Genomic DNA, 16,203 nt, shown 5'->3' with positions numbered 1-16,203 from the left:
GTGTCTGTGTGTGTGTGTGTGTGTGTGTGTGTGTGTGTGTGTGTGTGTGTGTGTGTGTGTGTGTGTGTGTGTCTGTGTGTGTGTGTGTGTGTGTGTGTGTGTGTGCTGTGTGTGTGTGTGTGTGTGTGTGTGTGTGTGTGTGTGTGTGTGTGTGTGTGTGTGTGTGTGTGTGTGTGTGTGTGTGGTGTGTGTGTGTGTGTGTCAGGTAAAAACCCACACACAACTTTTAAACACAGACAGAAGAGGATTATGGGTTAAAATGAAGTGAAAGTAAAAGGGGGCGGGGCAGCGGCGCAGGTCCTGATCTACAACAAAAACAAAAACCTCATTGTCCCCAGATTCACTGGTGCAGCTCGATCCACGTTTCATCTCATCTCCTCACGTCTGGTTCAGTCTGAAGTGACGCACAGAGGTTCACTCACACAACAGCTTTTATTTATTTATTTCACTCAGTATTTTACAAAATGGTGAAAAGTATTGTTTTTTACACACATTTTGGATTTAATCAATTTTTTTTTTTGTTTGTTTTGATTAGAATTAATCAGTGCTGTGACGTTTGTGAACGAGTCGGATCTTTTGAACGATTCTTTAAAGCAGGAAAGTCAAACTCATATAAAAAACTGGGACTAAGTCGTGGGACAAACTAAATATTTATTAAAAAATTTTTCTCTTCTTTTGAGATCTGTAATGTTAAACCTTTTCTTATTCAAATAAATGTTTAATAATAGTTAGAATAAGCAGAATATAAAATAATAATAATATAATAACCTCTAGAGTCTGTGTGTGCGGCGGCGGCAGCTCTAATACAGTTTTGAAATAATCTCACGGGCCAAATATAATTATATCACGGACCAAATTCGGCCCCAGGGCCTGAGTTTGACATGTGTTTTGACCTCATCTTTCAAATTTCATTTATTTGGATTTATTTGTGTGGTTTTGTGTGTAGTTCTGTTAGTCCTGGTTTAGACCTGATTTAGTCCAAAACTGTATTAAAAATATTATTGATAAAAGAGGAGGAGACACGTCCACACAGCAGGATTTAGTCCTGTTAAATCCTGGTTTAGACCTGGTTTAGATCTGGTTTTAGACCTGGTTTAGTCCTGGTTTAGATCTGGTTTTAGTCCTGGTTTAGATCTGGTTTTAGTCCTGGTTTAGATCTGGTTTAGTCTTTTCTAAAATGCATTTTTCATTTGGTCAGTGTAGTTCTGTTAGTCTCTGGTTTAGATTTGACTTGGTCCTGGTTTAGACCTGGTTTAGTCCTAGTTTGGACCCCAGTCAGACCTGGTTTAGTCCTAGTTTGGACCCCAGTCAGACCTGGTTTAGTCCCAGACTAGTCCTTGGTTCGTGTCGTTCTCTGTAGATCAGATCATTTGTGGTTTGTTCATCACAGCTTCACGTTCAAACCCTCACGTCCATGTCTCACCCTCTGTGTCCTCCGGGGGGCGCTGCTGTCCTGCAGGCTCATCACTTAGACCTGGTTTAGTCCTAGTTTAGTCCTGACTTAGTCTTGGTTTAGACCTGGAGACCTGGTTTTAGACCTGTTTTAGTGTCCGGTAATGAGTGGAATTACGGAAAAAAGAAAAGAAAAGGGGTTTAGCCCAAAAAGTGAAATCAGTTAAATCCCTCTGTTTAATCCATTTATTTCAACAAAGTAACTGTAATCCAATTACCACTCACTGAAACAGTAACTGTAACTGAATACAGTTACTCATATTTGTACTCTGATTACTCCGGTACATGTAATCTGTTACTCCCCGACACTGACTACGATTGATTTAAAAATTGTCGTAAATGTGCAGGTTTAACCCCGAGACGCCGAAGGAAAATTTCGGGCGAACGCAAACATGAACGTGGGCGGGTTCCTTCCTCGGTGCCTTCCTCTTCTTCCTCTGACATCACTTCCTGTCTCCGCCCCCTCACTTCCTGTCTCCCGTTTTGTTTCTGTAAAATCTTCATAAACTTTGGGAAAAACGTCTCGTCTCCATCTCATTCTTTCCTTTTGTCTTTTCATTCTTTTCATCACGGTCACTTTCACCTTCTCAGATTTTAAGAATAGATCAAAATATAATAATAATAATAATAATGATGCTTTTGTGCAGGCAACATGGCTGAGGTGTTTGGCTCAAGGGCACAATGTCCCATTAGAAAACACATTAAGAAACGATGATGAAATTACAATAAAACTAAAACTAAAGTCTGTTTCTGGACTTTAGACACTTTAAATGTTTGTTAAATTAAACTCTTAAATCAGTTCAAGTCTTTTTTTTTTTTTTAATTCCATATTTATTTTATTTTTCAGGCATTTAAAGTCCTGGTTTAGACCTGACCTTAGACCTGGTTTAGACCCTGGTTTAGTCCTGTTTAGTCTGTTTCACCCTCTGTTCAGTCCTGTGTCCGGTGGGGCGCTGCTGTCCTGCGGGCTCATCACTTAGACCTGGTTTAGTCCTAGTTCAGATCTGACTTAGTCCTGGTTTTAGACCTGACTGAGTTCTCATTTAGACCTGATTTAGTCCTGGTTAAATCCTGGTTTCATTAGACCAGTGTAGTGCTGTTAGTCTCTGGTTTAGACCAGACTTGGTCTTCATTTAGACCCGACTTAGACCTTAGTAAGTTCTGATGTGGTCCTGGTTAAGATCCAGTTTAGTCCTTTTTAAATCTTATTTTTCATTTGATCAGTGTAGTTCTGTTAGTCCTGGTTTAGACCTGATTTAGGTCTCATTCAGACCGGATTTAGTTTTTGTTTAGACCTGACTTAGACCTGATTTAGACCTGACTTAGTTCTCGTTTAGACCTGATTTAGTCCTGGTTTAAACCTGATTTAGACCTGGTTTAGACCTGATTTAGTCCTGGTTTAGACCTGACTTAGTCCTGGTTTAGACCTGATTTAGTCCTGGTTTAGACCTGACTTAGTTCTTGTTTAGACCTGATTTAGTCCATGTTTTACCTCCTGTGTCCTGCGGGGGCGCTGTTGTCCTGTTGTGTCATGGTGCAGTTCCTCGTGTGTCCTGCGGGGGCGCTGTTGTCCCTCGCTCTGGGGTGACTGGGTTTGTGCATGGATGTGTGTGGGAGTTTTTCATTTCTGTGTTGTGTCTCGAGCTCAGACGTGTGAGTCATCGTCATTTGTTTAGTTTTTTTTTTTTTTTTTTGGATTTAATTTTAGACTCGAGGACTCATTTGAATATTTATTTAACCAACTTACATCACCTCATTTAGAATTTATTTTTAGAATCTTTCCAAAACCTTGAGCCGTCACGCAGCAGTTTGTTCACAGCAGAAGTGTTACATTATACAAAAACTGTACTCGAGTAAAAGTCACGTTACTTTAGAATAATATTACTCAAGTAGAAGTACAAAGTAGAAGTACAAGAAATTAGTTACTTCAATAAAATAAAATATTACTCAAGTAGAAGTAAAAGTAGGCTGCTAAAAAAGTACAATTCCTTCAAAAAGTTACTCAAATAAATGTAAATACTGTTTACTAGCCTCAGATTTTAACACAAATTTTCAAATTTAGTTTTTAAAATTTTAACTTTTTATGTTGACAGGCCTAATTACAGTTTTGTTTGATTATATTTTAACATAAATTTATCGATTTTAGTTACACTTTTTACATTGACAGGCATAAGTAGAGCTCAGTTTTGTACAATTTTGACACAAATTTTCGATTTTAGTCAAACTTCTCATATCGAAAGGCCTAATTAGAGTTCTGTTTTATTATATTTTAACATAAATTTATCAATTTTAGTCAAACTTTTTATGTTGACAGGCCTACATAGAGTTTTTTTTTTTTTAGATTTTAACAAATTTTCAATTTTAGTTAAAGTTTTTATGTTGACAGGCCTAATTAGAGCTTTGTTTTATTAGATTTTAATGCAATTTTTTTATTTTTAGTCACGCATTTTATGTTGAAAGGTCGAAATGAGAACTAAGTCAGGTCCAAACCAGGACTCGAAGTAGAGTTCTGTTTTGTTCGATTTTGACGCAAATTTTCGATTTTAGTCAAACTTTTTCATTCATTTTTATTTGTTTGAGCAAAGTTACAACAAAATCAACAACAGGAACAAAAAAACAAGGACCTGTTGTTCAAAAGGAGGAGGAGGAACTTTAAAAAATGAAACTTTTATGTTGAAAGTCCCAAGTGGAGCTCAGTTTTGTTAGATTTTCAAACAAATTTTCAATTTTAGTCAAACTTTTTGGGTAGAGCTCAGTTTTGTTTTTCAGTGAACCTCTGTGTTCCTCTGGTCACTTTCAGACTCATTTTCACATTTTTGGTCCCAGTGATCTGCACCTACAACATCTCCAACTCCAGCTCCACCTGCACCTGCACCTGCACCTGCACCTGTCTGTTTACCCCTCTGGACCAGACTGGACCTTCACAACTAAAAACTAAAAATTTTAAGTTACCTTTAAGACACTCAAAGTAATAACATCAGGTCAAATAGTTTAGTTTTTGTTTTTACTTTCTCAAAACAGGAAAAGTTCAAAAGTTAAAGTTTATTATTTTTGTTGTATCCAAAACCTGCTGAGGAACTTCAGAGACGCCGGTTCATTCAGACGTCTTCAAAAATAAAAAATGAAAATACACAAACTGTTTAAACGTGAACCAAACGCAGGATTTTTTTTATTAAAAGTGACAGAATGTTAAAACAAACAGATATAATTATAAAAATATATGATTATAAAATGAATTGTAAAGAGTTATTGTATAAAAGTTGAGGTTTTTGGTCCAAACTCGGTCCAGGGGTTAAAAGTCGAGGTGTTTGTTTTGTTTGGGGCTGAGATCCAAACTGGCCGCCTTTGGACACACTCATTTCTCCATGTCTCCATCTCTGAACCTCGGGTCCACCAGAACCACCAGAACCACAAGAACCATCAGAACCAACAGAACCACCAGAACCAACAGAACCACAAAAACATTATCATAGAACCATTAGGACATTTAGAACCATCAGAACAGAACCTTCTAACATCAGATCCACAGTACCAGAGTCATAGTACCAGACCCGTAGTACCAGATCTGTAGTACTATAGTCATAGTACCAGACCCGTAGTACCACACCCATAGTACCAGAATCATAGTACCAGACCCGTAGTACCAGTCCCGTAGTACCAGACCCGTAGTACCAGATCCGTAGTACCAGACCCGTAGTACCAGTCCCGTAGTACCAGAGCCACAGTACCAGACCCGTAGTACCAAAGTCATAGTACCAGATCCATAACATCACATCCATAGTACCAGACCCGTAGTACCAGACCCGTAGTAACAGACCCGTAGTACCAGACCCGTCGTACCAGATCCACAGTACCAAACCCGTAGTACCATACCCGTAGTACCAGACCCGTAGTACCAGACCCGTAGTACCGGAGCCACAGTGGGACAGTGCGGGGGAGAATCCTGCGACAGAAAAGTCGTTCTAAGCGATTTGCATGTGCGATGTGCATGCCACTCTGTGGGTACCAGTCAACTTCAGGAATAAAAAATACTCTAAGAAAATAAAGTATATATATGTAAAAATATATATAGATAGATGTTTTTAAAGCAATGTGTTTCTTTTTCTTCTATTTTTAAAAACAAAAAAAGGAAAATTTAAACCAAAAAAATATAAAAGGTAAAAAAAAGTGTGCGGATAAAGGCACTGAGCAGAGAGCTGTTTTTACAGTGCATTTTGTAACTGACACGACTCTTCCTGAATCAATAAACGAGAATGCATCGACCAACCCACGTGTCCCGTCTCTTTATTATACTACTACTACTACTACTACTACTACTACTACTACTACTACTACTACTACTACATGATACTACTACTACACTACTACTACTACTACTACTACTACTACTACTACTACTACTACTACTACTACTACTACTACTACTACTACTACTACTACTACTACTACTACTACTACTACTACTACTACTACTACTACTACTACTACTACTACTACTACTACTACATAATACCACACGATACTACAGTTTAACACACTGTACATGGACCACACCTGTGGGACCTGTCATTATGCACCTGCCCAATGTCATAGACCCTCTGCTCCTGACAGGTGTAACCAGTGACAGGTGTAACTCAGAGTGACAGTGTAACAGGTGTAACCAGTGTGAACTCAGAGTGACAGGTGTAACCAGAGTGACAGGTGTAACCCAGAGTGACAGGTGTAACTCAGAGTGACAGGTGTAACTCAGAGTGACAGGTGTAACCCAGAGTGACAGGTGTAACTCAGAGTGACAGGTGTAACTCAGACTGACAGACAGAGTGACAGGTGTAACTCAGAGTGACAGGTGTAACTCAGACTGACAGGTGTAACCCAGAGTGACAGGTGTAACTCAGAACAGGTGAACAGGTGTAACTCAGACAGTGACAGGTGTAACTCAGAGTGACAGTGTACAGAGTGACAGGTGTAACCAGACAGAACAGTGACAGGTGTAACCAGAGTGACAGGTGTAACCCAGAGTGACAGGTGTAACCCAGAGTGACAGGTGTAACTCAGAGTGACAGGTGTAACTCAGAGTGACAGGTGTAACTCAGACTGACAGGTGTAACTCAGAGTGACAGGTGTAACCCAGAGTGACAGGTGTAACTCAGAGTGACAGGTGTAACTCAGAGTGACAGGTGTAACCCAGAGTGACAGGTGTAACTCAGAGTGACAGGTGTAACCCAGAGTGACAGGTGTAACTCAGAGTGACAGGTGTAACTCAGAGTGACAGGTGTAACCCAGAGTGACAGGTGTAACCCAGAGTGACAGGTGTAACCCAGAGTGACAGGTGTAACTCAGACTGACAGGTGTAACTCAGAGTGACAGGTGTAACTCAGAGTACAGACTGTTACACATGTGTGTAAAACAACACACACACTGGAGTTTAACAAGTTTAACACACAAACCCTGAGCTCTTCTAGTGTGACAGAGTCAGAGGGAGGTGTGTGTGTGTGTGTGTGTGTGTGTGTGTGTGTGTGTGTGTGTGTGTGTGTGTGTGTGTGTGTGTGTGTGTGTGTGTGTGTGTAAGGGGAAGTTTATGTCACAGTCACATCACTTCTCTCTCTCTTTTTTCTCACTCCTCCACTTTCTCAGTTTACTCACGTTTTGACACATACACAAACAGACCCGGTTTAGTCCTGGTTTAGTCCTGGTTTAGTTCTGGTTTAGTCCTGGTTTAGTCCTGGTTTAGTCCTGGTTTAGTCCTGGTTTAGTTCTGGTTTAGTCCTGGTTTAGTCCTGGTTTAGTTCTGACAGGTGACAGGTGCAGCAAATGTGACAGGTGCAGCAGATGTGACAGGTGCGGCAGGTGCAGACAGGAGCGAGACAAACGGCGCCGCAGCCTGAGCTAAAAATAAACGTCCTCCTCCCACGACTGATGTCACCAACGCATCACTTCCTGTCTGCGCATGAACACTTAACCCCCGAACTGCTGCCCAGACCTGGACCAGGACCTGGACTAGACCAGGACCAGAGACCAGAGACCAGAGACCAGAGACCAGAGACCAGGACCCCAGAGACCAAGACCAGGACCAGAGACCAGAGACCAGAGACCACCAGACCAGACCAGAGACCAGAGACCAGAGACCAGGACCAGAGACCAGGACCAGGGACCAGGACCAGAGAGACCAGGAGACCAGGACCAGACACCAGAGACCAGGACCAGAGACCAGAGACCAGAGACCAGAGACCAGAGACCAGAGACCAGGACCAGGGACCAGGACCTGGACTAGACCAGGACCAGAGACCAGAGACCAGGACCAGAGACCAGAGACCAGAGACCAGAGACCAGAGACCAGAGACCAGAGACCAGAGACCAGGACTAGACCAGGACCAGAGACCAGGACCAAGACCAGGACCAAGACCAGGACTAGACCAGAGACCAGGACCAGAGACCAGAGACCAGGACCAGGACTAGACCAGAGACCAGGACCAGGACCAAAACCAGGACCAGGACCAGACCAGGACCAGACCTGGTTTAGTCCTGGTTTAGTGATTTGTAGTAGTAATAGTGGTAGTAGTAGTATTTGTAGTAATATTAGTATTTGCAGTATTTGTAGTATTAGTAGTATTAGTAGTAGTAGTATTAGTAGTATTTGTAGTATTTGTTGTAGTATTAGTAGTATTTGTAGTATTTGTAGTAGTAGTAGTAGTAAATGTCATTGTAGTAGTAGTAGTAGTATTTGTAGTATTTGTTGTAGTATTACTAGTAGTAGTAGTAGTATTTGTAGTATTTGTAGTATTAGTAGTATTAGTAGTAGTAGTGTTAGTAGTATTTGTAGTATTTGTTGTAGTATTAGTAGTATTTGTAGTAGTAGTAGTAGTAGTAGTAGTAGTAGTAGTAGTAGTAGTAGTAGTAGTAGTAGTAGTAGTTAGTAGTATTTGTAGTATTTGTTGTAGTATTTGTAGTATTAGTAGTATTAGTAGTAGTAGTGTTTGTAGTATTTGTAGTATTAGTAGTAGTAGTAGTAGTATTTGTAGTATTTGTAGTAGTTGTAGTATTTGTAGTATTTGTAGTATTTGTAGTAGTAGTAGTATTTGTAGTATTTGTAGTATTTGTAGTATTTGTAGTAGTAGTAGTTAGTAGTATTTGTAGTAGTTTGTAGTATTTGTAGTATTTGTAGTATTTGTAGTAGTTTGTAGTATTTGTAGTATTTGTAGTAGTATTTGTAGTATTTGTAGTATTTGTAGTAGTTGTAGTAGTAGTAGTAGTAGTTTGTAGTAGTTTGTAGTAGTATTTGTAGTAGTTTGTAGTATTTGTAGTAGTAGTTTGTAGTATTTGTAGTATTTTAGTAGTAGTAGTGTAGTAGTTTGTAGTATTTGTAGTATTTGTAGTAGTTGTAGTAGTAGTAGTATTTGTAGTATTTGTAGTAGTAGTAGTGTAGTAGTTGTAGTAGTTGTAGTATTTGTAGTAGTTTTGTAGTAGTTGTAGTATTTGTAGTATTTGTAGTAGTTTGTAGTAGTTTGTAGTAGTATTGTAGTATTTGTAGTAGTTGTAGTAGTTGTAGTATTTGTAGTATTTGTAGTATTTGTAGTTGTAGTAGTAGTAGTATTTGTAGTATTTGTAGTAGTTGTAGTAGTTGTAGTAGTTTGTAGTATTTGTAGTAGTTGTAGTAGTTGTAGTAGTTGTAGTATTTGTAGTAGTTTGTAGTAGTAGTAGTGTAGTAGTTTGTAGTAGTTGTAGTAGTTTGTAGTAGTTTGTAGTATTGTAGTAGTTTGTAGTAGTTGTAGTAGTAGTTTGTAGTATTTGTAGTATTTGTAGTATTTGTAGTATTTGTAGTATATGTAGTATTTGTAGTAGTTTTAGTAGTAGTAGTAGTAGTATTTGTAGTATTTGTAGTAGTAGTAGTATTTGTAGTATTTGTAGTATTTGTAGTAGTTGTAGTAGTAGTATTTGTAGTATTTGTAGTATTTGTAGTATTTGTAGTAGTTGTAGTAGTTGTAGTATTTGTAGTAGTTTGTAGTAGTTGTAGTAGTAGTAGTTTGTAGTATTTGTAGTAGTTGTAGTAGTTGTAGTATTTGTAGTATTTGTAGTAGTTGTAGTAGTTGTAGTAGTTGTAGTAGTTGTAGTAGTTGTAGTAGTAGTAGTATTTGTAGTAGTTGTAGTAGTTTGTAGTATTTGTAGTATTTGTAGTAGTTTGTAGTAGTTTAGTAGTAGTTGTAGTAGTTGTAGTAGTTGTAGTAGTTGTAGTAGTAGTGTAGTAGTTGTAGTAGTTTGTAGTAGTAGTATTGTAGTAGTTGTAGTAGTTTTGTAGTAGTTTGTAGTGTAGTAGTTTGTAGTAGTTTGTAGTAGTTTGTAGTAGTAGTAGTATTGTAGTATTGTAGTTTAGTAGTAGTTGTAGTAGTTGTAGTAGTTGTAGTAGTAGTAGTTGTAGTAGTTTAGTAGTAGTAGTTGTAGTAGTTTTGTAGTAGTAGTTTTGTAGTAGTTGTAGTAGTTTGTAGTAGTTGTAGTAGTAGTAGTTGTAGTAGTTGTAGTATTTGTAGTATTTGTAGTAGTTTTGTAGTAGTTGTAGTAGTTGTAGTAGTTTGTAGTAGTTTGTAGTAGTTGTAGTAGTTGTAGTAGTTGTAGTAGTTGTAGTAGTTGTAGTAGTTGTAGTATTTGTAGTATTTGTAGTATTTGTAGTATTTGTAGTGACGTTCACATAGTTGCGTTGACTTTTCCTTTTTTGGTCACAGTGTGAGAGCTACTTCCTGTTTACATTCCTCACAGAGACACAGAACCAGGACAGAACCGATTCTAGAGCCGACCTGGACTAGACCTGGACTAGACCTGGACTAGACCTGGACTGGAGACCTAGACCTGGACTAGACCTGGACTAGACCAGGACTAGACCTGGACTAGACCTGGACTAGACCTGGACTAGACCTGGACTAGACCTGACTAGGACTAGACCTGGACTAGACCTAGACCTGGACTAGACCTGGACTAGACCTGGACTAGTCCAGACCTGATTAGTCCAGGTCTAGTCCTGACCTGGTTTAGTCCAGGTTTAGTCCTGGTTTACTTTTGGGGGTTACTTAACTTTAACCAAACACAGGACTAAACTAGGATTAAACCAGGAGAAGATAATAAAAAGTAACAGCACCAGTAGTAGTAGTAGTAGTAGTAATGGTAGTAGTAGTAGTAGTAGTAGTAGTAGTAGTAGTAGTAGTAGTAGTAGTAGTAGTAGTAGTAGTAGCAGTAGTAGTAGTAGTAGTAGTAGTAGTAGTAGTAGTAGTAATCATAGTAGTAGTAGTAGTAGTAGTAGTAGTAGCAGTAGTAGTAGTAGTAGTAGTAGTAGTAGTAGTAGTAGTAGCAGTAGTAGTAGTAGTAGTAGTAGCAGTAGTAGTAGTAGTAGTAGTAGTAGTAGTAGTTAGTAGTAGTAGTAGTAGTAGTATAGTAGTAGTAGTAGTAGTAGTAGTAGTAGTAGTATAGTAGTAGTAGTAGTCAGTAGTAGTAGCAGTAAGTAGTAAGTAGTAGTAGTGTAAGTAGTAGTGCAGTAGTAGTAGTAGTAGTAAGTATAGTAGTAGTGTAGTAGTAGTAGTAGTAGTAGTAGTAGTAGTAGTAGTAGTAGTAGTAGTAGTAGTAGCAGTAGTAGTAGTAGTTAGTGTAGTAGTAGTAGTAGTAGTAGTAGTAGTAGTATAGTAGTAGTAGTAGTAGTAGTAGTAGCTAGTAGTAGTAGTAGTAGTATATAGTTAGCAGTAGTAGTAGTAGTAGTAGTGTAGTAGTAGTAGTAGTAGTAGTAGTAGTAGTAGTAGTAGTAGTAGTAGTAGTAGTAGCAGTAGTAGTAGTAGTAGTAGTAGTAGTAGTAGTAGTAGTAGTAGTAGTAGTAGTAGTAGTAGTAGTAGTAGTAGTAGTAGCAGTAGTAGTAGTAGTAGTAGTAGTAGTAGTAGTAGCAGTAGTAGTAGTAGTAGTAGTAGTAGTAGTAGCAGTAGTAGTAGTAGTAGTAGTAGTAGTAGTAGTAGTAGTAGCAGTAGTAGTAGTAGTAGTAGTAGTAGTAGTAGTAGTAGTAGCAGTAGTAGTAGTAGTAGTAGTAGTAGTAGTAGTAGTAGTAGTAGTAGTAGTAGTAATCATAGTAGTAGTAATAGCAGTGATACATACAGGGTGTGGTACATAACACTGGTTGCTTAGTAGCCAAATATTATTGTTGTGTAGTAGTAGCAGTAGTAGTTTTTGTTGTAGCAGTAGTAGTAATAGTAGTAGTAGTAGTAGTAGTAGTAGTAGTAGTAGTAGTAGTAGAAGTAACGTTATTGTTGTTGTAGTAATAGTAGTAGTAATATTTGCATAGTAGTACTAGTTGTTGTTGTTGTTGTAGCAGTAGTAGTAGTAGTAGTACATCTTATAGTAGTAGTAGTAGTAGTAGTAGTACATCTTATAGTCGTAGTAATAGGAGAAAGGCAAATACTGTTGTTATTTTAGTAGTAGTATCAGTAGTAGTATTGTAGTAGTATCAGTAGTATTTGTAGTAGTATCAGTAGTATTTGTAGTAGTATCAGTAGTATTTGTACTAGTATCAGTAGAAGTTGTTTGTGTTCAGTCAAACCTGTTGATTTTGTTTTGACTCGTTCACAGATTAAATTCTAATTTCTGTTCCACTTCTTCTAAAATAAAATAAAAAACAAAATCAAACCCAGAATTTTATAAAAACTTCACATTTGTTTATTACAAAACTTTACAACATTTAAATATTTACACACATTTAAAAATAGCAGCTTTGAATTGGAGGTATTTGAGATTTGACACACACTTTTCCAGCACCAACAGAGTCCAGAGTCCAGGGTCCGGACCGGGATCCAGGTCCCGGCTCGACGACCCGGAATCCCCCCGCGGCCTCGGTTTGTCGTGAGGTTGCGGGTTCGATTCCCGCACGCGTGACTCATGAGCCGTCGCCTCGAGTCATTTGGCTCTTCGCCGCAAGTAACCAGGAAACAGCGGACGGACCAGTTCCTCCGGAGTTCACCAACTTCCCCCAAACTCTCACGATCGTCACAAACAAGTCCGACATGAAAAAGTCCCGCAAAAACACGCGCTTCGATTCCGCCGAAGCCACGTCGATAAACCGAGAAACCGAAAAACCGACATGACAACTGAGTAAAGCAGCGTTTTAAAACAGCAACATTTCATTTCTACAGGACAAATTCGAGCCTCGGTACATTTTAAGTCGAGTTTTGGTTTAAATAAAAACAGCAGAATGTTGTTGTTGTTGTTTTTTTGAAGCGTAAAAGCGGGATTTTTAAAAGTCTGACAAACAATAGTGCAGAAAAACAACATTTAAACTCGTCATGATCAACTCAAGATCGTGTGAAACGTCGAAAATCGTTGGAAAATCGTTGACGTTTCGTGCGTATCCGGGCACTTTTACGCACACGAGTCCAGTTCGTAATCACCGGTGCCAAAGTCTGTTTTTGTGAACGTAAGTCCGCGTTACGACACGCGCCGTGACTCAGCGGGAGTCACGGTTTCAGACGTGAATCACCGCGAAACTAAGACAGAGTCAGCGCCTCCAAAAAAAAAAAAAAAAAAAGTTTCTTCTTCCTCCTTAAACTTTTTTTTTGTTGTTCTTCTTTTTCTCTCGCGCCGCCATGTTCTTTGGCTCCGGTCCCCGCGCCTTCTCCCCGGGGGCTCCGCGCTCCCAGAGGCCGGGCTGGAGTGCGCTCCGGCCGGGGGGCAGCTCGTCTCTCGGACCGGCCCCGCAGCTGATCCCACGAACAGCCGCTGTGTTTCCGGTCAGCGTGGACGGAGGACACCGGGTTTTTTACTCTTTCAGTCACGTTTGGATCTTAAACTGCGCGTAAATCCGCTCAGAACGCGGGGATGACCCGGTGGTGGAGCAGCGGCAGCGCGCTCAGAGTCTCCGGCACCACGGAGCTCCGGCACAGGCTCTGCCCCTGCGCCGCCGCTTCGTGACGCTCCTCCCCGGGCTCCAGTCTCGCCCTCTTCTCGGGGAGGAAGTCCGGCACCGCGGAGACTTTCCCCGGCCGCTTCCTGGGTCGTTTGGCGGCGGGGCTCTGGTTCTCCTTGTCCTCGGTGTTGTCCGTGATCATCTCGGGTTGTTTTTCTCGTTTCTCCGCCGTGTCCATCGCCTCCATCGCCTCCTCGGTGCTCGGGGACGCGGCGGCGGTGGCGGCGGCTCTCTCCACCAGCGCGGCCGTGGAGTGGTAGATGTCCCGGGCGGACTTCATGACGAGCGACACGAGGAGGCTCCGGTGAAGCCTGAGGCCGCCGCGCTGGCTCCGGGACGCGTACAGTTTACTGATGGACACCGCGAGGATGCGCCGGGCTTCTGCGTTCAGCTCCATCTTTCACTTTTCACCACTTTTCTTTTCTTTTCTTTTTTTAGACACTCGTTCAGACGCCGCGTTTGTCGTCAGAGGAGCCGCGGAGACGTGTGTGCGGTGACGCGCGGTGTGGAGTGAGCGCGGCAGGAGCGGCAGGGCGGTATTTGTACGCGCTGTGACGCACACGCAGGCCCCGCCCCCTCCGCGTAAACTCCGTAAACCCGAGCGCCTCTGGGCACATCTGGGTTCAGCACAACGTGCGCGCGCCTCTTTGATTCATGAATGAGTTATTTTAGGAGCTGTTAAAGGGACATTTATACTTTTACACTTTTATACTTTTATACATTTATACTTTCACGTTTTGCACTTTTACATTTTGCACTTTTATACTTTTACATATTTACATTTTTATACTTTTACATGTTTACATTTTTACACTGTTTTCAGATCCGTGTTCTTTTTTGTTATTACTTTTTTGTGCACATAAGTCAGATGTCACAGAAGAAGAGAAAAAGACACATATAATTATTAGCAATAATGTGACCATCTCCCCTTCCCCATCACCAACGAACATGAGTTTACATTAAACAAAGACCCAGTTTGTCACATTTTGTGATTTTAAATGATAAACACACACACACACACACACACACACACACACACACACACACACACACACACACACACACACACACACACACACACTGCCTAATAGTACATAAATAATAAACAAAATAATAATAAATAAACTTTTATATAGTACACATGTATATATGCACACTCATTACATACACACATATATTCTGCATATACTCATATATATATATATATATATATATATATATATATATATATATATATATATATATATATATATATATATATATATATATGTAATGTACACACATAAAGAAGAACACAGCCTGTCACTGCTGGAATCTAAGTCACTTTACACTTTTTCCTTCTGTTCTGAACATTTACTGTCAGATGTTCTAAAGTTTCTCCACATAAACAAACCTGGACTTGTGTTTGTTTCATTCACATGTTTGAGTAAATCTTTATCATGAGTCTGTTTACATCCGCAAAGCTCCAAACGCTCTGCTCCACCTTGTGATGTCATGAAGTGATACAGGAGATGCTCCACTGCGTTTTTAAACCGCACACCCTGCATATATTCATACATATTTGTGCTTTTTAGTGTGATATTTGTCTAATATTTGTGTATTTTTGTGCAGTTGTGTCATTTTTGTGTACTATTTGTTTAATATGTGTCTAGTATTTGTGTATTTTCTGCGTGATATATGTGTTCCACCTTGTGATGTCATGTGGTGATACAGGAGATGCTCCACTGCGTTTTTAAACTCCACACACTTTCACTAGAATCATTTAAAAAATAATTAAAAATAATCATTCCTCAAACGTGTGAATGAAAAACACAACTCCAGTTCTGTTTTTGAGGATTAGAACATGATTTAAAGATGCACTGTGTCACTTTTCTGATGCAGCGTCGTCACGGAGACCAAACCAGACCAAGTCACAGCTCAGATCTGTGGAGAGGCGACCCCGCTCACCGTCACAACGTTTGCTTTTCGAGGCGTTTTTGACCCTTAAAACCACCTGTGACTGAATAAACGTGAAGTCGAGCTGTTTAAAGTCACACTGCGGAACATTCTAAGCAGAGCAGTGACGTCTCCACGGAAACGACAAACAAGCAGGTGAGGGACTCGCAAAACAACAGGTTTCTCGGGGAGGTGCTCAGCTGGTTTTCATCAGGCTCCGGTTGGATGGAATTTCAGATATTTCAAACCTCCCGACCGTTGTTGTGTTTGGACGTTTGAAAATTCCAAATCTCTTTTTTAAATCCCGGCGGTTTAAACTTTTTTAAATCACTACACACATTTTCTGATCTTAAAATTTACTAAACACTAAATTAAATCTCGTCTTTTACTTCACTGATTTGAAAAGTCACGTCACACAAACAAACGTGGAGCTGAGTTTAGTTTAAAACACAAACTCTGCACATTTACACTCCGTCACATCACTTCTGGGGACCCGTATTTTAAAAGTCATAAACCTTCGTGACCCAAGTCCATAGACATTATTCGTAAATTGCAAAATAAAAGAGGATTTGAGCGTTATTGAACATTCATGAGGATATTTTATTGTTTTCCGAGTGATCGTGTCTCTGAACTTTTAGATTTACTCAAGTTTTAAACGAAGAAAAACATTTGGCATTTGGGTCTTTTTTTACGGAAGCCGAGAGGGGTCGCGACAAACGCAAACGCCGCGACAAATACAAATGCGACAACACGACAAAAAGCCACAACAAACCAAAAAAAGCCACAACAAACCAAAAAAGCCACAACCCAAATGACCACAGGACTCTATTTTAATGCAAACACAAATACAAAATACACAACACATTAAAAAGCCACAACGGAAGTGACCGCAGGAC

At 39.9% G+C, this 16,203-nt stretch overlaps 1 protein-coding gene across 1 annotated transcript; it reads right to left on the bottom strand.

Moving 5' to 3' along the window:
* Positions 1–12,106: 12,106 nt before the first annotated feature.
* ier2b (immediate early response 2b) lies at positions 12,107–13,900 on the bottom strand. Its single transcript, XM_020938594.2, has one exon. The coding sequence runs from the start codon at positions 13,767–13,769 to the stop codon at positions 13,272–13,274; it is 498 nt and encodes a 165-aa protein (XP_020794253.1). The 5' UTR covers positions 13,770–13,900; the 3' UTR covers positions 12,107–13,271.
* Positions 13,901–16,203: the final 2,303 nt, after the last annotated feature.

The sequence above is a fragment of the Boleophthalmus pectinirostris genome, unplaced genomic scaffold, assembly GCF_026225935.1.
Source record: "Boleophthalmus pectinirostris isolate CB_2022bp ecotype Guang Dong unplaced genomic scaffold, ASM2622593v1 HiC_scaffold_22, whole genome shotgun sequence".
Taxonomy (NCBI): Eukaryota; Metazoa; Chordata; class Actinopteri; order Gobiiformes; family Gobiidae; genus Boleophthalmus; species Boleophthalmus pectinirostris.
This window is presented reverse-complemented; position numbering and strand designations above follow the sequence as displayed.